The sequence below is a fragment of the Cyrtonyx montezumae genome, unplaced genomic scaffold, assembly GCF_038088225.1.
Source record: "Cyrtonyx montezumae isolate F1298 unplaced genomic scaffold, pur_monq_1.0 scaffold_8, whole genome shotgun sequence".
NCBI classification, from domain to species: Eukaryota; Metazoa; Chordata; class Aves; order Galliformes; family Odontophoridae; genus Cyrtonyx; species Cyrtonyx montezumae.
Genome location: NW_027072089.1, coordinates 50,037,882 through 50,063,402, shown reverse-complemented (window position 1 = coordinate 50,063,402; position 25,521 = coordinate 50,037,882). Strand labels below are relative to the sequence as shown.

The 25,521-nt window shown below is 41.0% G+C and overlaps 1 protein-coding gene across 3 annotated transcripts in view; it reads right to left on the bottom strand.

Annotated features, from left to right (window-relative positions):
- LDLRAD4 (low density lipoprotein receptor class A domain containing 4) overlaps positions 1-25,521 on the bottom strand; it is a 260,237-nt gene that overhangs the window by 106,469 nt on the left and 128,247 nt on the right. For 2 of the 3 annotated variants that reach the window (XM_065752502.1, XM_065752501.1), the window contains exon 4: positions 23,262-23,402. The exons of the other annotated variant lie outside the window; for it this stretch is intronic. In XM_065752502.1, the coding sequence (XP_065608574.1) occupies positions 23,262-23,402 (141 nt within the window). The remainder of the gene's footprint in view (positions 1-23,261; positions 23,403-25,521) is intronic. 3 annotated transcript variants of the gene reach the window in all.

Here is a 25,521-nt window from a genome sequence, read left to right as displayed (position 1 = left end):
AGCCTTCAAATAAGGCAAATCTCCAGGAGAGGAAGATGACAAAGGAGAGAGGAAAAAACCAGTGCACAAAACTTTCTTTAAAGGTACTGCCTATCTTCACACAACCCCAGCATGGCTGAAGCAGGCAGGGCTCTCTGGGTCCCCCGGCCTACCCTCAATCCAGCAAAGCCACCCAGAGCAGGGTGCTCATGCCCACACCAGGTGGCTTCTGGAGACCTCCAAGACTCCCACAGCCTCTGGGGAGGCTGCACAGCACAGAAGTGCTCCAGGTTGTGTCCACTGCCCCTCATCCTGGCACTGGGCACCACTGAAAAAACAGTGGATTCCCTCCAACGTGTCCATGTCTCCTGTGTGCTGGGGAGCCCTAAAAGAAACTTCACAAAAGATACTGTGTCAGTCCAAAAGTGCCACATTCTCTCTAAATTCAAAATAATGAAGAGCGAGTACTTAACTTGAGATTCACTCACAGACATTAAGCTTAATTTTTCATTTGTATTAAGAGGTCCATAGTAGTTAGGCCCACAGAAAAGCACTGAGGTCTCCAACTAATAAAAATGTTGATGCATACCAGAGACAGAATTACACATCTTTTTCACACGATTTATAGCCGCCTTCAAGAAAACCACTAAAATGGAAAGATTATTAAATTGTTTACTGCTCAAATACATTCTGAAGCAAAAATAAACGCATTGCCAGCTGGTGTTCCTGTGCTCTCTGCAAAGAATCAGTGTTCGACACTTATCTCATAGGACCCAAAATTCTTCTTTCTGGCTTTTTTTTTTTTTTCCTGCGTTGTCAGATTTTTTTCTAACTTTTCCTCTTTAAAAAAGTTAGATCAATAAATAAATTCTCAACATAGCTGTTTGCATAACATCATGAACACTGTGGGAGAACATAATGTGATCCTTACCCTACCCCTCACTGCCAAGGGCAGCTTGGGCTGAGAGCAATGCACGACAGGGAACAAACCATAGCAGGGCGCTGCCCCATCGTGCCCAGACCTGAAGGCCCAGGTGCCCAACCTCTGTCAAAGGGAAAACACTCTTTAAAAAATTGCCATTTTTCAAGCTGAAAGAAAATAAAAGGGAAACAGGAGGGGGAAAAAAGCACATACTAGAGCTCTCTTTCCAGAAGGAACTAACTTGATAAAAGACTGTTAAAACCAACATTTTAACAAAACTGAAGATAGGCTATCAACTTTCTCACTTCTCCTCGGCCTGACATTTTAAAGGCATAACATTTTCCAGTCTACATTGGGGAAAAATAAGACCAAGAATATGTTAGTCTTGTTCTGGCTTACTAGCAAGTTATTTATAACACCCTTCAACATTTCAGAAGGCTATGTTATGGAGTCCAAGTTGCATTGTCTATTGTTTTACAACCAGGTGCAGGAAACTCAAGTAGAGCCAACATGCTTACCGGAAAAAAAAACACACCAAACCCTGGATTGATTTTTGAGCATTCTTAAGTCAGTGCTGTATGCTTGGGTGCTTTTTTCTCATGTTGGCAAATGTAGGTATCCCATAAATTAATACATAAAATCCATAATTGAGACAGCTCCTCATTTTTTAGTGTGCATTCTTCTATAAATGCTGGGGACTAACAGAGTTTCATCTTTGAAAAGAAACTCCAAACTTACCATTAAATTCTTGCCCTGATAAATGATTTCATGTTAAAGACAGATGTAATTTAAAGCAGCTATGCTGCTCAACTCTGGACTGGAACATGCAGTAGTCTTGTCTTTGTACTTCAAACCAGAGACAGGCACAGAACAGAAAATGATTTGGACTATTCTTTCTTCTTCTTCAGTTCTTCCAGAACAGAACTATGTCAACCATTAGACACTTTTCTCATCTACTAGAGAGACCATTCCCCACGTCTTAGAGCGATAAAGAAATCCAAGTAGCAACAGTGCAAACACTGAAGGATAAGAAATAAATGAAGGATTCTGTATTTTCCTCTAGATGAAATAATACTGACTTCAACAAACATACCAAATGAAATAGCTTTTTCATGCGGCAGACTGTTTAACAACCACCATGTAATTATCAGACAGCTGCCAATTCTGAACGGGATGCTCCTCCTATCTTGCACAGTAATAGCCAAAATTTTGCTTAATTTTAACGTAAGCATAGGGTCAGGTAGTCCAACATCTGAGAAAGTTATATTTATGTACCACTTATCTGTTCTTCCCTTCAGAAAATTCATTACCCAGTTTTCCTTCCTGCTTACCCTTAACCTCAACTTCCAAAAAAGCATCAAATTCTACTTACACAGCATTCTTTATAATTAGACAAATTGTTTACGAAGTTCAGTTACAACATTTTCTGCTGTAGCATCTAAAGTGCTAGATATTAATAAAAGCTTTAATCGTTTGGAAGAAATACCGCGCTATTCACAATTCTGTGGCACGTTTCAAATTCCTCCGAGAGAAACAAAATACAAACACCAATACACTGGTTACTCCTGTGTACTTAGTCATCATCTTCTGAAGTCATAATGATGGGTCACAATTATTTTACATCTCTGAGAATACACCTGTCAATTAAATTTTCACCTGTGATGTAGGAGACAGTAAATCTTGTTCTAATACAAACAATATTCATACAATTGTAATTAACAATACTAATATTCTGTTTATTACTTTTATTGTACATGTAATATAAAATACTAGTATAATACATTAAATACGTGTTCATGTCTGTTTTTAGTGACATACACAACCCTGGGATTCTTGGATGGTCAGTGTACATAACATTACAGCGCAGACACACAGACTGTCCAATTGAAGTGTTTCAGTCTAACAGACACAGAATACCACACAAATACATTAATTATAGTGTAAAGGGAAAGCAACTTAGCAAACTGCTGCTTGTTGCTAACAGAGTTTGGGAGAATTGCAGTGCCCCAAATCCACTGTTATACTCTGAAGTTTCTTCCATATTAGTATGTGTTCTCAGTCTAATAGAGGCACTTCACCATTAGTGTTTTGTCTTTACCTTCTAAGTTTTTGTTCTTCTCTCTCAGTTGTCTCAAATGCTTCTGCTTTAATTCTGCCTTCTGCTAGCAGGTCCATTCTCATTTTCCACATGTTACATATTTCTTTCGGTCATTCACTGGCACATGTCAACAGAATTTACCCGCTAACCTGCTTGCTGATGTTGACATTTTCCAGGAATAGGTGCGTCACTGTACAAGGAACTTAAATAAAGTGGAAAAAAAAATGCAGATTTCCTGGAAGATGCTGAATTAGAAATCCCTTATGCAAAATCCCTTCAGTTATACAAGGACTGGGAACCCAGTGTAACATTCCATCAGATAAACTAGAGCATTGCCCTTTGCTCTTGCATGTCAAGTGGTGTTCTCTATCACCAGCTGCTGCTTCTACAGGCCTGAATTTCAGAGTTTTCTACTGTGCCGCTGCAATCTCAGATGATGTGCTGGCTAGATAAGCAGTTATGACAGATAAATACACAACTGGATCACCATATGCTGGAAAGCCCTTTTGTTCATAGGGAACTCTTGCTCCCCAGCTTTTCAAATTTACATCAGGAGCTGCTGAGTTTTTTGTTTCTTTTTTTTTTTCCTTTATTTCTTATCTGTAAATTTTTACTGCTGGCTCTGATCATTAACTAAAGTGTATGACAGCAACTCTTCAAGAGCCAGCTATGTTTTCTTTCTTTTCAACAAGCCTCTCTGCAGTTTTCCTCCAACCCCTCCCCATATTTTAGGGACTAAGACCTCATCTAAGACCCTCAGAACTTCTAAACATACTTGGATGACATGAGTGAGCCTGAGGAAAATGAAGGATGCAATGACCAAACTAGACAGATTCCTATTTCCAGCAAAGAACTGAACTGGAATTGTTACGCTCTCTCTACATGTCGTAATCACAACTCCTGTATGACAAAGATGACACTCCTATTTGCTGAGCGTCTCACAATTTGCTTCCTTCCAACATCTAGATGTTATTATGTCAATGCAGGCTTCAAAATCCTAGCCAAAAAAGTTTTTAGCCTTCCTCTTCAGCTCAGAAAAGACACAGTCTGAAGAACCAAGTTTTTTTTTTTAAATACAGCAGTACAATAGGCCATATGTCCCTTTAATAAATACTTACCTGAAAAGGTAAGCATTTTATTTAACAACAAAGAACGTAGGTCAAAACCTGAGGACACAAACACACCGATGCAGTAATTTTGGGACACTTAACATGGAAAGCTCTTGGGGAGAAGGATAGTTCTTTCCCTTTTGCAAAAGCATACACTGTAGGTGTTTGGTTTTTTTTCCAGTACACTTGTTCAAAAGAGTAAGTTTGGCCTTTTTACAGTCAGTAATGAAGAAAAAGTAGAAGACTAATCTGCAAATATTGATAGTGTAGCTAAAATAGCAAGAGGCTAAAGACAGAACTTTTCTCAGGCAACAAAACCACTCTAGACTGATGTAGAGAAAATACCATGCTGTATAGCCTTATACCCAGCTGAAAACAGCAGATCCAATAAGAGAAATGTAATCCAAACTGTGAAGACACAATGATTTGTTCCAAAAGAACGAAGGAATAAAGCAGTAGGGCTTATTTTATTGAAGATCATTAACAAGAATTCAAGGAAAATAGTTCCTGTTGTTTTCTTCTGGATGGACGACTAAAACCTACTGACTCAGAACACACTGCTGCAGGCATGATGTAGGAAGTACAAATCCAGTCCTACGTAAGTACCAAAGAGGATCTGGGTCCACATAGGAGCAAAAAAATATACGTAACAAATTAATTTTATATGGAACTTGTGAGAAAATTACCTATTACCAGCAGAACTACAAAAACTGTTTGTTAAGAACCATATGGCTTCATTCAACAAGTGCATTTTAATGCTTGACATTAATAAACATGTAATACTGAATATATATCACATGTAGTATATATTATCACTAAATATTAAAGTGAATTAACTTAATCTTCCTTGTTTATTGATTTCTTATGGTAATGATTAGTCTATCTTGACTATGCTGTCCTTTTGCATACATGAATTTCATCCAATGCTCCCTACAACTCTTTTTGTCCCTCTTTTCCTTTCATGCCCTTTTTGACTGGGGAGTTTAATTAATATCCACTTCTAAGAATAAGTGCTGTCCTGGATAATCTAACTAAATGAACCCTGTTTCTGAGAAGACCTGTAACAACACACTGAGCTTCAGTGAAATTTCTTTTTACACAGAGAACAAATCCCTCCTTCAGACTGCTGTAACGTTTGACTTATCACTGGGAACGGGAAGACAAAGTTTATATTATGTTTTGTGGAAAAAATCCACAGCATTTGGCTAAAGTTAATACAGACTAGAATGACCTTCTCCCCAAAAACTTCTTCAGCTTCCAGAAAACAGCTCTTCATTTACTGTGGGTGTCTCCATACGGCCCTTCAGTAAACACATCTTCTTCCAGCACACTACTCAGACTACCACTTACCCAGTGAGGTAACATAAATAAGTTTAAGAATAAATACATTCATAAATAGGATATAAATAATTTCAAACAGGCACTGCTCATTAGACAGCGGTGCATTCATACAAAGTAACCCCATGACCCGACATAGTGTATAAAACCCAGACTTCAACCCCACGCGGGTTCCTGAAACCTCGTCCAACAGCAGCCAGCATGGACCAGGGCATGGGGAGGGGAGGGAACAAAGCTGCCAGGTGATTTTTTTCACTGAACTTCCAGGGACTCAAAGCTTGGCTTATGACACATGGCAGGAAAAAAATGATCCAGCAGATTCAGCACTGAATGCTTCTTTGTTCATTTTATTCTCACATATTTTGCCACAAAGAACAGAAGCAGCACTGTTAGACTGGAATATGTCACCGAACTCGATTCTTTTATCTGAAACCTAAGGCTAAATGACTTCTTTTATCTGCTTTGCTGCTTCGCTGTCCCTCGCCAAGTGTCTGAATGAAAGCGAGGAAGCTCAGCGGCGTTGAACTTCCAGATGCCCATGGACCTCCTGACGCCACGCTTTGAAGGGAGGGAAGTGGACTGATCAAGCTAAAAGCATTTTAGGAGGCAAAACATCAAAAGATGGCAGGGAGCAGTGAGGCGAGACTACAGGCTGATTCCAGCCTTGGCACTGCTTTAAATGGAGGGAGACGAGGCCTGGCCCAGCCAGCCCCTTGCCCTGTGCTCCTCAGCAAGGCACAGCCAAGGCAGCAGGCCCAGCTTGGGGAAAGGAAGCCAGCGTGCTGACATTCAGTATAGATATGCTGTCACATATGTTAACTACCTCAGGAAACATTCCAAAAGAGCTGCCCTTTATGCTACCGGGTACAGTTCTGCTATGCTGTACATCCCATTAAAAGTACTCTCTGAATGCATAGTGTGTGCCTAATGCCCAACTTCTTTTTAAATTAAAATGTAGTGTAGTAACCCCTTGTCTGCATTTGCTGAAGGAAGTCAATCATAGAACTGTTAAGGCTGGAAGAGACCTCTGAGAGCATCTAGTCTGACCAGTGACCCATCACCACCCTGCCCACTAACCGTGTTTCTCAGTGCCACATCCACATGGTTCTTAATGCTTCCAGTGATGGTGACTCCACCACTTCCCCGGGCAGTCTATGCCAGTGCCTCATCACTCTTTTGGAGAAGAAGTTTTCCCAAATATCCAATCTGAACCTGCCCCGGCACAAATTAAGGCCTCTAAATAAGTACCTCTCATCCCATAACCTGGGCTGACCCCCACCTCGCCACAACCTCCATTCAGGTCACTGTAGGGAGCCATAAGATCTCCCCTGAGCCTCTTCTTCTCCAGACTGAACAATCCCAGTTCCATCAGCTGCTCTCTGTAAGACGAGTGCTCCAGATACTTCACCAGGAGATGTGAAGCAGCTTGTACGACAAACATAAATACCATTAAAAGACATTTTCCTATATATTTCTGCTACTCAGCCTTCCACATCACTAACCTCCTGTTCTTCTCCTTTGACCCCAGCAGCACACCCAGTGGAGCTGCAGCTGAACCAGTTGTGTGCACACTGCCAGGGCACTGCTATGGAGCTTCTACTCAGCCAGAGGTGTGAAAGACACTCAGTGCTTGAAAGTTCTTTTTCCTTTTATTAATTTGTGAATATTCTCTATATTTAGTCCTTATGAAAGTAACAGACAAGATGAATGATTAGATATCCAGCGGAGCTAAATCAAGGAAGCTCCTTTGGACTCAGTTCACAATGCACATCACTTCAGCGCAAGGTTCCTCCCCTCTAACCCTATGAACAACTCCAGTTATAGATCTTCTTAATGACTGCCTAATTTAGGCATGAAAGTAATAATGATTTATAAGAGTGAGGTCTACTGTCACCCCTAACCCGAGCTGAGACACCCTATATGAGCAATTATGGCTCTAATCCTGTACCACTTAATTTCCCAGTTGCTGAACAACAGATTATTGCTCCTTGTTTCCTCTGTGAAAGCTTAGCACAGTCAGGTGCTCAGAATGCCGTACACTGAAATAAATCTGGATCTGTGGTGCTCCACCTGGAACAACATTCTTGATGTTAACATATGCATAGAGTGGCTGTTGAAGTCTGAGCACCACAAACTTTCCTGGCTGATGGTGAGGTTTTATGAACGCTGCAGAAATACTGAGAACCAAAAATCCCAGGCAGTTAATAAAAAAGCAGCTTCAAGACAGTCGTAAGAATGGCTATCTGGGAACATGGGTGCACACAGTGAGTTTCAGATGGTGATAGCCACACAAGGCAGGGTGATGGCTTTGGGAAATACAGCAACCTTTTCTTCCCACCATCTGCCACACCTCCTGCTCTCTTCCCACCAGCTGACTCGTCAGGCAGCCTTGCTCTGTCTACCACAAGTTATCCATCTTACAGTCTCTCTACCAAATCTAAGTTGATCTGTTCTCTCTGAAACTAACATTGGCTCTTCTGTGTTACTCCATCCTTCATGGATGAACACACCTAAGAGGCCCAGCTGCACTTGCTAAGGATTGCCACCAGTTTAATATTCCAGCACTGAAGTTTCAAGTCTTTTAAGGTCAGCCAAATATATCTCCTCCAGGCCACGTACACTGTGAATATGTAATGTAACAAATGAGAAGCTGTGTTAACATACACTGGTGCAAGCAGTGGGAGTATTGTGTAGAACTGCAGTGCAAGCAGAGGGCTTCCACTCAATGAAACTCAAGCATGACTTATTTGAGCCAACCTTCAACATGTTGTGGCTGCCCAGGGCCAACAGGCCCAGCAAGTGGGCTGTGAAGGAATCAAGTGGAGGCTGCTAAGTCAAGAGGCTGCCTCGATTCCCATTTTCTTGTAAAACTTAAATACCATTTGACTAGATGTAAAGGACAGCGGCAAGACTTGGAGATGAGGACTCACCCCTTCAGCACGCCAAGTGATTCAGTCACATGCAAAACAAATGCATCTGAAACTGAAAGGGTTAAATGCTTTCACTACTTTTGTCCAAACACATTTAAAAGATCGTTTTCTATCCTATTCCTCTACCAATGAAGGAAAAAAACAAGAGCACTGTGCTACAGTCTTCAAACACTTGTTTTTATAGCTCTCTCATTTCAATTAAATTTCTCAGTGTTTATGGTCAGTAAGCTCTCAGAATACTGTACCATACTGCAGAGCAACATACTGTTTGTGGTGGAAACTGTGAAAATATAACATCATGTGGAATATAATTTTGTCCGGTTTCTTTTGTTTCGTTGTGTTTTTGTTATTATTCTTTTATATTTTATGATAAACAGTTTAGGAATACAAGTTGCATGGCATCATCATCTATACCTGTTGATTTATAGAGAGAGAGGTGAAGTGCTGGAACAAGGTGCCCAGAGAGGCTGTGGATGCTCTGTCCCCAGAGATGTTCAAGCCCAGACTGGATGGGGCCCTCGGCAACCTGGTCTAATACCTCATCTGGAGGTTGGTAACCCTGCCCGTGGCAGAGGTTGGATCTTGACGATCCTTGGGGTTTCTTCCAACCTCAGCCATTCTATGATTCTCTAATTCTATGATTTATTGGCAACATTTAAAAATTCTGGTTTTCAAGATGCAACACCTGCATCTTCCTTCTTTCCCCCTTCATGTACAACACGAGGCAGAATACAAACGTTGCTTTTCTTTTATATAGATAAGCTGATCACTAAGAAAATGCCGAATACTGCATTTCTTTTTCAGATTCATGTGATGAACGTAGATACTGAAACCTCAGAAAAGTCTGTATCACATCCACAGATTTCTAGCAGTTGTCAGCCCCACTCTGAAATCAGATTTTCTCTGGAAAATCACCTCTGGAGCTGTTGGTTTTCCCCCCACTGGTTGACAAGTATAATTAATTAGAAGAGAGGTGTGTGTCTGTATGTAGGTATGTATGAATAATGGAATGAGACACAGCTGGTAAAACTAGCAAAGCATAAATGTAATGTCTTGACCACTTGTCGCTATTACAAAATCCTACGGCATTTTTCCCTTGTGTATTAGTCTTGCAATGAGGATAATTAAATTCAGACTACTTAAATCCTTAGCTTAAATAGCTTCTATAGTCACATATAGAAAGGTATTTGCATGTCTAGCTCATATTTAAGCGACTTAACTGCCATGGAGAACAGGGACAAACACATCTTTTGAATATGGTATATATACGATATTATTAAATAAAAGAATTTCTGTGGAAAGCTTATGCAGTCTGTGGTTTAGTTTCTGTTTATCTAAAATACATATATATATTTCCTATAATAACCATTTATCCACATAGGTAGAATGTGCTGTAAAGTCTATTATTGCTCTTTTCAAGTTAGAGTCTATCACAGTCACAAAATACCCTCTGCAAGGAAGGTCTTAAAATAATACTTCAGTTTTCTCACCATAGGGACCAGAATTAAAGAAAAAGAAAAAAAAACAACCTAATTGATATGGTTCAGCGAGCAGTTAGGTTCAGTTAGCCCTGCAGAATAGAGGGGAAGAAAAACTAATTATTATCATCATCTAATCAAGCTCAGTATATTGCAGAGTACTGCAAAATGTTGTGTCCGTGGGTGTCATTCAAAGATCTCTGAAATCTATCTTTATTATGCATAAACATTTTTGTACACAGTTATTAACTTGACAAATGATGTCTTTATAGAATCCATAATAGAAAGTGTGGCCAAATATCTAACTGAAGTGTTCCAGGCAATATGCAGAAACAGTTGTGCTCATGTAGAAATTAGGTTTCCCAACAGAGATCTCTAAAGCCCCATTTGTACTTAAAAGGCATGCCTCGTTTTGCTTTATTTTTTCTGCTAGCCAACAAATCTCATCTGTATTCTGTAAAGCACACCTTTCAACTGTGGAGGAAAAACAATGTTTTAGCATTCTGTGGGGAGAGAAGATAAGGAGGGGGAGAAGAGGAAGGGAGGGAAAGAGGGATTCTTTACCCAGCTACCTGGAAGATAAAAACACTCTTCTAATTCACAAGCTTTTTAATGTGGATAGAGGAGAAAGCTGTTTTCAAGAAAGCGTGAGAAACACTTTACAAATGCAGAAACTGGATCAGAGGAAGAGCATTTCTGCTTTTACCTTCTGGCTGCATAAGTGGAATCACCCTTTCTGATTTACAGATGTTCCTTTCACCTGAGACACAACACAGAGTATAGTAGCAGGTAACTTAGAACCCTGGACTGGCAACAGTACTTAACTATTTCTGCATGCTCCTACAAGGGTGGACAGGGGCTGCACTGTGCCGAAGATCTGGACTCAGCAAAAAGTAAAAGAGTTGAAAAGAGTTGTAGAGTGTGTGTGTGTGTGTGTGTGTGCGTGTGCATCTACTTTCAGGAAGTACAGCAAATGGGAACACTAATACTTGCATTTACATTCTTAGACATAAAATAGTAAAATATCAACTCTAGACAAAGTGCCACAGTTCTGCTAAGGAGGAATCCATCATACAGGTAATACAACCAAGCATCTCAACTCAGTGACAATTCAGAAATTGGCCGCTCTCTTTACTGAAAGAGATACAGTGAGGATCATCCAAGGTGGAAAGCTTTAAGCTGACACGGCTCTGTTTGCGTTCATCAGCATGACAGGAAGCAAAAGGGATGAGTCAGGTTTCGTCTGCAATGCTAACCTAATGCTATCTCTTCAAGGGAACAAAAAGCTGATGGCCCTACAGTTACAATAACCCACACCAAGAAATCAATCTTTTGTAACGAGGAAGTTCTAGAGTCGCCACTTTCAAAACAATGTTAATTGAAGCGTGTTAGTTATGGCACAGTGTGGAGATTAAGACAAGTGTGAAAACCCAATGCAGGACTCTGTTCAATTAATCACACAAGCACCAATGTTGTTCAACATTCCAGCAGCTAATTAGCACATGGATGGCATCTGAGTAATAGCTGGCTGGTGCAGAGATGACCACACATCTGCTCCCCACCTCTCTGCCTCACTCTGCATGTTCACAGCCTACACACATTTCTCTCTCTAAGTCTTAATTAACAGACGCTTTGTGTTGCAATAAGTGAAGACACTGTTATCACCTGCTACAATAAGAGAAGCTCTTCACCTCTTGTCCACTAGTGTCAAACAATTATGTACGGAGTTCAGTACATTACATTTAAAGAGTAGATGTTTCCTTAGGTCTGGCTGATCACCTACAGGAGCCTAGTACACAGAAGGGCTGTAGGAAGCTTGCTCAAACTGGCTTCCTCTGCCATTCTCAGCACGTTTCCCATCAGCTTGCTCTCCTGGGCTGCTGGCCACCCCTCCCAGGGCCGGCTGCTATACAGCACCCAGCTCCGGCTGGCAGAGATACCACGGTTCTCACTGCTAAGCAGCAAAGTGTGCCAGCACAGCCTGCTATCCTCCTCCTATGAAAGAGAAGCATAAGGCGGTCCAGATTTATGCTTTGTAAGGTATAACGGAAGGCTTGCACGCAATGCAAGTGATTACTTTTTAGTCCAGGAAGCTGCACTGCACAACTATGATGACAGCTGCACACATTCTAAGCAACTCATAGAGACTTCAGGTTCACACTGCACATGGGAGCCTACACTGCATCCTCCTGGATTACAATGGTCAGCTCTCTACAAGACTGAAGAAATGTCTAGTGCTAAGCCCTCAGTCTGATCTTACAGTCACATACAAGGCACCAGTTTAAAGCCTGAAACCTCTGCCTAACAGGTCTCCTAAGTAATACTCTCTGGCTACAAGCGGACTCTGTTCAGAGACTTCCTCGCTTTAAATATTGTTGAATTCTTGCTTCTAGAACATGACCCAGTAATGAGATCGACAGCCTCAGAAGGTATGAAGCAAGGTTGTGGATGTCCCCTCAATGGAAGCACTCAAGGCCAGGCTGGATGAGACTTTGAGCAACCTGGTCTAGAGGGAGATGTCCCTGCCAATAGCAGGGAGGCTGGAACTACATCATGTTAAAGGTCTCTTCCAACCCAAACCATTCTATGATCTTATGATTCTATGAAAAAAAATATATATTATTTTTTTAGATCAGCTTTGAAATGCACTGAGTGATCTTCTTATCTCAGCATGCAACCAAGTACTGACACACCTTCTGTTCATCAATCACAGTTCTGTGTCCTTCCCAATTCTTCCATTACTTATCAACACTCAAAAGTAAATGATTTCAGTCTTTCTGATTTCTATTCACAGCAGAGTTTGTTAACAACTCCTTTCTGCTGGTTTCCTATGTTTTCTACACCTATAGCACGCTCCCGCGCTGCAACAATTGAACACAGCATTCCAGAGAAAGGTGAAATGTTGATCTATGTAACACCACTGTAACATCTCACATCCTGTTTTTATTGATTCAGAATATTTTAACTGACCACAACTATATTCTCCAAAGAGGTCTTAATTCAGCCCGTCACAGTGATACTTAGGTCCCTTTCCTTAAATTACACAATTAATTAGGATCCAATAAACTGCATTAATAGCACATACTTTGCCCTCCAGTATGAATTACTCTGCATTAATCGGGATGGAATTTCATCCATTATTCTGTTCACTACTGACCTCATTTGATTAAATCTTTCCAGTATACCTCTTCAGACTCCACTAACTTCAACCACACAACCAAATATCATTATATTACATTCATCATTTTTTAAGATACGCTGCCACAATTTTAGAGTTATAGTTGACTGATGAAACTTACGCCTATTCTTCATTCATTCTTCATCAAAAAGTCCAATTTTAATGCAAATGGATTTTTTATGTACCTTCTTAGATTCTATTTAGCATATCCATTTCCTCACCCTTCGATGTTGACATACAAGTGAAAAATTACATGTTAAGTCTCCAAATGCCAGACATTATGTGCTAATGTCAACAAACAATACAAAGCACATATTTTCTAATCATTTTTTTATTTCTGTCAGCTTATCACTGTATTTCTTCCAGTACAATACCTGTTTTACCGATGTTATTACCATTTAACATCTCTTTGCATGTTTTTTCAATCACACAATGTTTTTGTCTTTTGTTACTTCTGCAAAGTAGATGAATTTATTATCTGCATTTTATAAATAAAGAAACTAAGGAAGAAGAATAATGATTTACTCAGGACTGCACAGCAGAGCTGCCAAGAAAACCTGAATTTGTTGGCAAGACCTATCCACTGATCACCAATTCTTCCATTTTTCTATCATTCCAGTCCTTCCTCTAGTCTACCTAGCAACAAGAGAATTTATTTTTCCCTGTATGTTATGCAATAGGCTTGTCAAAAGGGGACACAGTTTGAAACCTGTGTTTTATACCAAAGCAGATGCATTTGCAGGAGGAACACAGCCAGCACCAAATATGCATGGCCAGTTGACGGATCATCTATATTACAAGAGCCTATCAAAAGTGACAGGTATTCACAAGGAGAGCTACAGCGGATTACAAACAGCCACATACACCTTTCAACCCAGTAATTAAAACAAACGAGACAGCATATCATTGTCATGGAGAAAAATATAAGAGCAAATCTGCAACTTAATGATTCCAGCCACTGTCTAGAAAATTTTTGACTGGTAGGAACAGTAATTTTTTAAGAAGTATCTGAATTTACTGGAAAGGCATCAGGATTATTCTTTGTTGAAACTGCTGAAAGGTTCTGCAACATCGCAGCGTTATTCTTGGTATTAGCTGCAAAGCACTGAACAAAGATGAAGAGAATGAGTATGTGATGGAGCATGGCAAGGGCAGCCACGCTGAAGTGCAAGAGTGCCATGTATGCCAGGCTCACAGCCCTCCAGGAGGACACAGTCTCTCCTCCAGAAATCCCAAGGAGATCACTTTTAAGTCATGCTTCGGGCCTACATTGTGTCAAAGCATGTAGTTTAACCAGGCCCAATGAGCTAGGTTTGAGAAACAAAAGAAAACTACCTGAACTTTAGCTGTAGATGCAGAAGGTGAACTATCAGAACACAGAAATTGACAGTACCACAGACAACATCGCACCCATTCTTACAGGATCTCCCATTTGAATAAACAGAACCACAGCCCAAACAGCCCTAGTCGTACCAATTTGTCGATACACACGCACCCTTTATCTTAGAGCACAAAAAAAGACCATTCTGAATCTCGGCAAACTATAAAAGAAGGATTGTTTAGGAAAACTGTGCTGCCAAGAACACAGTAATATCACCAGCAGCCCCCACACATTTGTTATTGCATTCAGCACAAGTGCTGGATGAACATCTGCACTGTAAAGACTCAGCCCATTAGCTCCTTCAGCTTGTTAGCATATTTTAATACTGTGATCACAGCTTTCTATTTCTATCAAGGTGCTACTAGGTGCCAGACTCAGTACTCGCATGGTGCGTCGTTATTATCTCTATACCCCCCAGATTCTTAATCTGTCTGGCTTCTGTGAACCTATTACACAGCAATGCTGAAACAGAAGAGAAGGGCAGAGAGAAACGTGAGAAGGGAAGAGGAAGCTACTGGTACAGCAACACTGCTGCCAAGGTAAGTAAAGCTGTGATCTTATCGTGTACGGCTGGACTAATGCCGTGTTACGTACACCTCTCTGTAGCCTTACAGACCGTTTTATAAATTAGGAAGAAAAAATCATCTAACACATACAGAAAGCAAGTAATTTAACAACTCTCACTCCCGACCTGCTTTCCTTGAGCTCCTTGCAGTGTCTTAGCATAAATAGTTGGTCAGCTTTCTCATTTATGGTTTAAATAGAACATGAAAAACAATTTAACCCTCATTTTAATCTGAGCCCTGTGATTAAGAGAATTCATATTTTTAAACCAAGAGAGAAATCCCAGATAAGTTTTTTGAAGGAGCTGAGGTGCAGACCTTTTCATGTTGGTACTGATATTTTTCTTAGTGCTACCTAGCCCATATTACATAAGACACACATCCAAATAAAACAGAACTGAGGGCATGCCTGCTGCAATGTACGCACATGTACGCCCACAGCATCTGACACCTGTGTGCTACACAGGCAGGGTGACAACTGTGTCTTTTGTGCAGAAGGTTCTGTGAGTGCATCTCGCTTCTTAAGCATCCGGGTCAAATTTAAGCCTACTTTCATCACAAGATTGGTCTGCACTTAAATATAAAGCTGTCAGAGTACAGATCCTGAACCCCCCCCCCAACCAAAAAAAAAAAAAAAAAGCTCCACAAAGTAAAACAAACAAACAACAAAAAAGGAACACCACAAAAATCACTTTCCAAAGGATAGAAATCCCGTGCTCTTCCTGTGGAGCAGCACAGCATTCTTCCAAGGAAGCATGTTTACTGGGAAAAGCATAACTGCTTGGCTAATTTACTTACACTCTTCCACTTTATATCTGCGAGAGAGTGGTCAGTGCCAGATTCAATACTGAGCTGGCTGAGCCTTTGATCTGACCCAAGACAGCTGTTCCTAGGAACACATTTAACTAGCTAGCACGACTCCAGTAAGCACCATCTTAAGCCAAACTAGACTTTGCTACTGAGAAGAAATGGTATAATACTTTCTGCTAGCAGAAGCTCCTTCCAAACAAACATAAATCCAGTAATGCTCATTGGGAAACGCCCTCTTCTACATTTTGATGCTTCATTCTTCTGCTACATTTCTCTGACGTAAAAAAAAAACGACAAATAAGAATATTTTGAACTGAGATTTTCAGAAGGAGGGAGACAGGGGAAAGCAACAAATAGCCCTTAATTCCCAGATTCTCCTGTATTCAGGCAACTGCCTTTAAGCATGTGTTTAAGTGGCTTAGGGAGACAAAGACTAAGGCATTTACTAACCCTGCAGTTTCAAGGAGATCTTAAACAAGTCAACGATACACCACCAGTGAATGCAGCACTCTCATCCGTGGCTGCACCGCCCTCCACTTTGTGCTGGGAGAGACACAGATGAGCTGAGAAAAGAGCTAAAGACATAACACTGGCTGAAACCAAGTAGAAGTTTCTCAGAGTTAGTCAGAAGCAGATCAAATCTACAACTCAATTCCTCTATAGCTGCACAAACATCTGCATAGGGACACTGGACCACTAGCTAAGCACGTGAACAGCTTCCAATGCTATACAGAAGAAACAGTTTGTGATGCTCCTCTAGGCATCCGAATTGGCCAAGTGCAAACAGCACCAACGCTATCTTCCTAATGTGCATTTACCAGAGCTAACAGATCTGGATGAATAAAAGAGAGAACAATGGCTTTAAAATTCATGCAGGAAGATTTCAGAACTGCATCTAAAACTTAAGAGAGCTTTAGCCAGGCAGGTTCAAGTGCAGCATATAGCGTGACCCCTGCCAATGCCAGTGTACAGGGAGGAAGCTGAGCAAGTTGTATCTCACTAACATGAATTAAAAATAAAATCAACACAAGTTGCTTGATGCCATTCTGTATGATTTCTGATGTGGTGTCTGAACGCCTGTTAGCTGTGCATGAAATAATGTCTGACAATAACTGACACACAATTTATTCCCTTTCTCTCTTGGAGGGGGGTGAAGAATTGTGCTTGTGGCATGATACTGCACTGTAGTTTCCGTACGTTATGCTTACACCTGTATTTATGGAACATTTCTGCTACTATGCACTTCTCATAGAGAAAACAGTTTGATAAAAGATGCTCTCAGATTATGCAAGAGTCCATCTGCCTACCTCATACTGGTCCACAAGGAGCTCCTGTGTCTTGTGGAGCCAAGCATACCTGTAAGATGGAAAGCTATATCGTACCTGATGCATGACATTACTCCTCAGACTACCAGCTTGAAATTTAGGCACTCTCAGACACATGAAAATCAGTTTTTGAATCAAGATTTTAACACAAAGTATGCTTTGAGAACATCAAATTCGCTTTTGCATCTGTAAGAAATCAGTGGCAGAAAATGGAAACAAAAAATTATTAGACATGATCTTATTAAATTGTAATATTTCCTACTACGTGACATTTCCTAAATGCTACCAGGAATTAAAGGAGGGGTGAATGAAATGCACATGAAGAACAAACAGATAGAGTTCTAACGAGTTTTCTTTCTAGATCTTTTTGATTAAAGGTGATAGAACTGACTTACATAGCTCACAAATGAATAATACACCATTTCAGAGCTCTTGGAATTCCCACACTTGAATCTGCATGGCACTGAGCTTTTCTTTCTTATCTCATTAACTGTACAAATATGATTAATGTTCAGCTGAAAACTTTGTGAAATGGAAATTCCTTACCAGGAGTCACATTCGACCCTGCTTGTAAGCAGATGCAAATACCTGATGTTGTACTGGCATATTTCAGGGCTGTTAGTGGCCACATATGCATGTCTGGCTTGTCCGAATTGCTGACAGCATAATGCTCCAGCAGAAAAATAGGTATGTTTCAGCATTACCAAGTGTAATCTGAAGTTCTGTTACAGAATGCAGAATACAGAATGAGATCAGCAGCCTACTCCACTGCCAGGAAATATGGCATTTTTTGAAGTACATACAAAATACCAATGTAAGAAAAATGAAGAGTTCACCTCTACGCTTCCCTGTTTTCAAGAACAGAGTCTGTGGAAGGCACTTCAAGAAAGAAGGCAGCATTCCAGGCCAAAAGCAAACTGGGTGTTCTAAATAAAAACTTATGTCTGGAATTTGGATTTATACCCAGATGTAAAATCTAGAATATTTCCACTTACACTGTAACACAAAATGCAGAAGACCCTTTGCTTTTCAAACATTAATTTTCTGCTGTATTTCACCAGTCAGAAAATACGAACTGCTCCAGCTACACTGGAAGATTTTTGCTTGCTTATCATTAACTGTCCTTAGAGAAAGGGAAAGTGTCAATGGCAGCAGTGACTTAATGGCACGCAGTCTCCCTCTGGCCACGCAGCACAGGCAGCCCCGTATGCCCTGCCCTTACCCGCTCGGGCCGTGGGAAGGCACGGTGGGCAGAAAGGACGAAGCCTTGCACAGCAGTGGGACACGTCCTGAGAAAGGCGGCAGAGGAGTGCTTCCAGGTGCGTGCTGCCACAGGGCCAACCCATCAATGCAGTGACTGCGCAGTCCCACACGCACGCACGCACACTTTATGGCTCTCCCAACTACCAGCCCTGCCGGGCTCCGTATCCGAACAGAATCTCTGCACGGTGCCGGGGCACACGCAGCTGAAATCAATAGTGTCGTAACACTGCAGCTCTCCTTCTCTCCCCAAAGCCTGCTGATAAGAGGAGCTTCAGCTGAAAGCAGCACGGAGCTGCGGCGGGGAGCAGAACCTGCCGGCCGCGAGGCAGGCCCGCATTGATTGCCATCTGATTAGAGGCAGTGTGTCCTGACTTTCCCCAGTCACTTAAGCCGGCGTCTCGTTGCTTGTCCTTAGAGACCACAGCTCCACTCAGGCAGAGAGCGTCTAGACAGTATTCATGATCCATCTGTCTGGCACAGCCAGGCTGATGACAAACTCTATTAGAACCGAAACAATTTTTTTCCCTCTTCCCTCCTCCCATCTCCCTTTTCCTCTGAGAAGCAGTAATCTGACACTGAAAATTACTATCATTGTTGCAATTCTCAAAATAGCAGTGCCAGACTTTCATTAACATCAACGCTAGACTGCTAAATATTTAAAGAAATGGATAAATTTCACCTGAAGTGGGACAGCCCGGCACACATGAAAGCAGAAGTACAATCAAAATGTAAATCTAAGCGGTTGTTTTTATCTGCGCGAATGCGGTGTCACAGTCAGAGGGGGATGCCAAAGGTCTCCTTAAACAAAATATTTTCCTTTGATTGAGCTTTTTGTTTTTCAAACAGACTCGTTCTCCAGCCCCCTGCAGATCCCTACAAAGCTCAGCGCTGACAGCAGTAGGAGGGGTGCTGAAAGGGAGAGCCAGAGAGCTGCGGTGCGGCTCCTTTTTTACCTCGCCGAGGAAAATGAACTCCCACAGCAAGCCCTGCTCTGCCAAAACAGCCCCGGCACATCGGCTCCATCAACGCTGACAACTTGCCATTTGACGTAGACGTCATTTTCACATGACGAGAAGGATTTGTTTCCCTTTTTTATTGTTCTCCAAATGCTGATACGTGTCGATGTTTGTGTTCAGCGTGCCCGTGAACACTGGTACATCGCAGCGAAGACTTCCTGCTCTGCTTTCCACCGAACGGTGAACCCAAATCTCCTCCATCCCTAAAAAGTGCAACACCAGTCGACTAGAGGGACTTCGATCCTGCAGTTCGCAGCTGGACAACAGACTACACCTCCCATTTCCAAACCTCATTTACTTCTAGCAGGACAAGGCAGGATGATCATTTGTTGCGAAACAAAGGGAAACGCTCTAACAAATGAACTGTGTCCTGCTGGAAACACACACATTGTTCCTACTCCTCAGAGCTGCAAGCTGCACACAAGGCCAGGTCTTTGTAACTCTACAGTGAGCTGCACTTTTCCAATCACAGTTTCATGCGGTTAATACACTCAGCCTCGAAACAGAGTTCAAGACTAGCCACCTCGATCAATACATATTCATGGCTGAGTAAAATAAAAACGAGAAATGGGCCTTCCAGGAGCTGGCATTGGCTCCCTGGAAAGAGGTTACCTGCACTAAAATAAGAGTCCTCTCTACATGTCCTCACCTAACGTACTGCCTTGACACATTCAGCTCCGATGCCTTTGCCTGCCTTTTGACCAACTCACACCTGCTGGATGGCAACCTGCGCTGTCTGAAACCAGCTGCTAAGCCACATGAGCTAACAGAGCCCTCGAGTCTCTATGCCATACAGAACCAAACCTCAAATGTAGCTGTGTAAGGAAACCTTACCTAGTAGTCAGGGGAGGAACGTTACTAAAGCCAAAGGCCACAGAAATACAGGATTTGTTTAACTTTGTATATGTGAGACACCTCACAAGTTCAGCAAGTACATTCACAAAGACTGAATTAAGAGCCTCCACAAAGAGACAGAAGAGAATAGCAAGGAGGGAGGAACATTCATTCTATGGGTTTAAGCTACAGTAACACACAGCCATCCCGTCTGCTGTAATCACAAGACCCAGGGAGCAGGTCACCCACAAAAAGTATCTGTCTAAACAACAAGCTGCAACAAGGCATGCTGGATTTGGCAGCCGGCAGGAACATGAATGAGAAAACGCTTCAGTAGCCAGGAAATACAGGTTACCACTAACATGGGCATACTGCTGAAATACACTGAAGAAGGGCTTCCCTGTGGAAGTTTATTTAGACATCATTTGGAGGCAGCCTGTATGTTACCATGAAATTAGATTATTATTGCTTCTACAGGACAGAAGGTCTGAATACAGTGGGAGAAAGTGATTCTTTGGGAAAAAAAAGTCCAGGGGAAGGAATACCACACTAATGCCAACCTGCTCTGGGTAAAGACCACACAGCATTTCCAACACTCAAGAAGAAATCCTGGTCAGATGCAGACCAGCAGACACAATGCTCTCTTCAGCAGTTTCCTGCCCGTCCAAGAACTGTGCACAAGCAAGAAGATGCAAGAACACATTGACATGCAACACTAACCAGACTAGAAATGATTGCTTTAAAAATCTTTCTTTTTCTGGTTGTAATTATTTTCTTTTTACAGAGCTGTGTCACCTACCATCCTGCCAGTAAGTAAAGGCCAATCAATGTATATATTTCTGCACTGGAAGGCAGCATCACCAGCTAGGACGTTTCTAGCACAAGTATGCTCTGCTAGAGATCGCCATTAAAATCACTGACCAAAATCATGGAAAAGTTTCATAATTCAACATGTCATCCCTTTAAAGCCTGGGGACCACACTTCAACAGCTATTCTAGATTTCTTTTTCAAGGCCTGAATAAGCCAGTACAGCTGCCTGCCACATTCCTAGTGACATTTTTTCTTATTACCAGTTGACAACAATTGCTACCATTTAACAGCCTATTTAATAGACAGAACATAATAAATACCATTAATCCTCATTTCTTTTAAATACTGTTTACAGTGGTAGTATTTTTCTGCTTAGCTTTTTGATCTTTTTTTTTTTCTGTTTGGTTCACCTTTAAGTCCACTGTTTTACTGTTTCTAGTAATTTAGAACAGAAGTCCCCTCAGTTTACCAGCAACATTCAATACAATTCATACAACAGCGTTCTGGTTGCTGGGCCTACAGCACTGGCTCCATTAATACCACCAAACAAGAAAATAAATGTTCATACCCAGTGCAATTACGGCCTCGTGCCTGTAGTATAACCAAGCTTGTCCCAATATTTCCATAATACATAACAAGACAGTGCCCCAGCTGCAGCTTGTTTCCAGCATGACACCCAGTCCTTCCCTCCACCTGCTACCACACTGGTTTTCCAAGCTCCTTTTGGTCAAACAGTTGTTGTCTCAGTTTCTTAATGGAGGAGCTGCGGTATTTCAGACAGAAAATTCCCCTTTTTGTACTTTCAAGATGCACTTACAGATTTGCATGCACAAAATGTGAGGCAGTGCTTTTCTGACAACTCAAAAACCAAAGTTAGTGTAAATTCATGGGGAAATAACACAAGACATTCTGATCTGGACATGAGTGTTTTTGCAAGACTTCCATTACAATAAACAAAACAAGCAAAATAAAATAACATAAATGCAGATGTACGCCATTATTGTTTTAAAACATTTGATATCACAACAGAAGTACAAGATTAGTCATTTAAAAACATGCTAAATTTGGAGGTTAGAGGGAAGAAGGGGAAGGGAACACATCCAACACCTGTCAATTTTCTATTATCAATTAACTCCAATGATTACATCAGGTTTAATAATGCATGTGTTCATGCAAAAATCACAGATACACACTGCTTGTAATTTCTATTATTAACAGCAACATAATTAACACAGATAGTCCTAAGCCAGTCACAACTAGAGCTCAAACAGCTTTTCAAGAGCTGCCATTACTGGCAGAACCACACCAATGGCAAGCACTGCTAGGCATCTCATTCCATACACTAGAACTACTCCATCAAACACTGACCAGCGGAGGGACCTATTGATCTGTGGCAAAGAACTGCCAATCCTTTCAGAAAGGAAATGGTTTAGTGAGCATGTGATGAACTGTCATCCTCACAATACATGCAATGCTTGTTTCTGCTATCCCTGCATTAAGTAAAGCATTTCTGAAAGAAACATTTTAATCTTTTTAGAAGTAAATATTGAGGTAATGCAGTGATGATGGGAAATCATCACAGTAACAGCACTTCTCTTGTACCTGTAGACCAGAAGCATTACTGGAAAACTTCTCCTCTGTTCAGAAAGCTGAACTGTGGCTTGAAAACAGTTGCATCAGGGAGGGCAAGGTACTCAGAGAGGAACTGTGTCACTCTCTCCGAGATATTTAGGCACGACAGAATAGCAAGTAAAGCTATCTTAAATATATACCTCCAAAAGCTCACTGACCTACCAAATTAGTGCTGATCTCCGTACTAATAACATATATACAATGATTGCAACAACTTCCTCAATAGTCTCAATAGCATGTGAAGACTATCACACACATAAAGCACAAAACATTTTTCAGAAATGGAAAACAACAGGAAAACATTTTTTTAATCACTTAAAATATCAGGCTTTCTTTCTCAGAAGCCACTCAGAATTCATACAATCACAACCTCATTACTTGCAGCACAAACTCCTCCACTTCCTTCCACATCATCTCAACTTTCCAGATTTAGACACCCAAAGAAAGCATGTTAGACAGTACTGCTGGTTCAGTGCTCTGTCCCAGCTCCCCTAGGTATGACGCAGCAGACCATGTTTCTGAAGACACTGATTTCTGAGGTAACAGACATTTCCCACAAACATACACAGTTGCACATGAAGAGCAAGTACTCACAGCTAAAGATGCCTGGAGGTGGATGCTCTGTTACAAGCAGACAGTTCTCTTCATCACTGTTATCCCCACAGTCATTCTGTTGGTTACAAATCAATGAACCAAGATACAAGCATTTACCACTGGCGCAGGTGAATTTGCACTCTGAAAGGCAAAAAGGAAATCAAAACAAAAATTGATGAGGAAATCAGTGCTTATCTTCTTCACTAGCTAAAATGACTGATATTAAAAGCAATTGGTATTTTTCACATGGATGCTATCTTGGTGGATGGGTCTTTCACACTTCATCATCAAAGCAAATAATGCACTATTTGTAAGCACTGCAAGTATGAATGATATCTGACTATGCGTGATAAATTTTAGATCACTAGAATCAATCCACTAATAAACCAGATTTGCCACTTGGGAAAATTCAACTTACTTAAAAAAAAACCATTTTTCTAGCTCACGTTTGGGGCAAGACAGCACCGTGAATAAATATAATCGTCCCATGCCAAAAAAAAGTCCTGCCCAGAGTAAAACAGCACCAGCTGTAAGGCAGCAGCTAGTCTGTAACCAGCAGCAATCCTGTCCAGACACAGACAATTATTCCTTAACTACCTTCCCAAAGCCAATCTGCCAGTCTCCCAGCTAATTATGATCAAGCACTCAGTGCCTGCACGTCGAACTCCCACAGTTCAGTTTGCCTGTTTTTTTAGAAGAAAACTTGAAAACCTGTATAAAGCATCTGAATGCTGTACGCAGGGTTGCTGTATTCCTTTACATTTTGTTAACTGCAAAGAAATGAATGGTTTCTGCTAAATAGTATTCAGTCACAAGGAAAAACACCTCTAAGACCAGGTATTCAAACAAAAACATCATTACCTCAAGCTCATTCTTATCTTCTCTCCTTTTTTCCTTTTGTGAAAATAGGTGTATGCTGCCTAACTAATCCTGTGTAAGGTATCACACTGGACTGATCCCCATATCTTCAAAAGACCATGGCAAAGTAAAGCTCCTCATTTCCCACTCAAATTTTACGCTGATATGAGACCTACACACTTACCTGCTCTGGGTGACCAGGATGGACAATTTCCACCCTTGGTGTCCTGGTTACTGAAAAAGATTCAGTGAGTTCTACCAGTGACTGCATGTTATAGGAATTAGAACCCAGTGTCTACTCATGGTGGATGTTTTTCTTTAACTTTCAGAGCCCAGTCAGACAAGACTTCAGTCTGACTTACTTGTCCTCAGTCTGAAATGGTGATAGCTCAGTATTTAAACATGGCATTATGTATTGAGGGTGTCTACTTGGTTGATAATTAAAATTCCATTGCCCTTCAGCTAAACCGATCATTTAAATGTCACCTCTAGAAACAAAGCTTAATAGTAAGCATTTGAGATATAATTAGGAAATATTCACAGAAATATAAATACCATTATAAAAAGCTTTTTCACTAGGCTTGTTCCAAAGATAAATACACTACTGACACAGAACAGAGGATACATTATATCTAGACAAATTATAGTTTAATGATTACACCTTTAGCATGTTGACGAATTCTGGCGATTGTCATTCAGAAGCAATGGCAAAGCAGATGAACTAAAACCAAGAAACACTCACGAGCCTTTTTATTTAAAGTAATACCATTCCCTGAAATCTAGGCTTCCCCAGGGCTGTAGTTTGGGCTGTCTGATTCTGCTTAAGAGAGATGATCTCTTATCTTCAGCATTTGTTCATCTTCAGCAGCTTCAACAGGAGACTCCCCATTAATCTTAACAGCACCAGGACTGGACTTGCTCTGAATTGAGACAATGGGAGCTATAATTCTAAAAAGATTCTGAAACAGTTACCAAGGAATTACATTTGCACACTTGTATCTGATGTGCAACATAAGCATGGTAATGAATGAGGGGGGGGGGGGGGGGGGGGAGAGAGAGAAATAAACTGGGAAATGGAGTGAAATCATTTTTCATAGCATATTTGCTTTGTAGCTAAGAGTGATTTGCAGGCCTCTCTCTGAAAACTTCACAAGTATTAATGACATCTTGGTATGCATACCAGAAAGAAGTTACTGCAGTACAATATATGCATCAACATGTGCAACATGTTAAAATGCTACTTAAGAATATAAATGAAAGCTGTAATATGCTACATAAGAAACACAAGCATTTCCTGTGTGCTTAGAACACGTATTTGTATTGCACTTGATCAAACTGCATTTAAAAATCAGTAAGCATTTTCCTAAGTAAAGTCCTCAAGATTTATGAAGTATTTAAATTA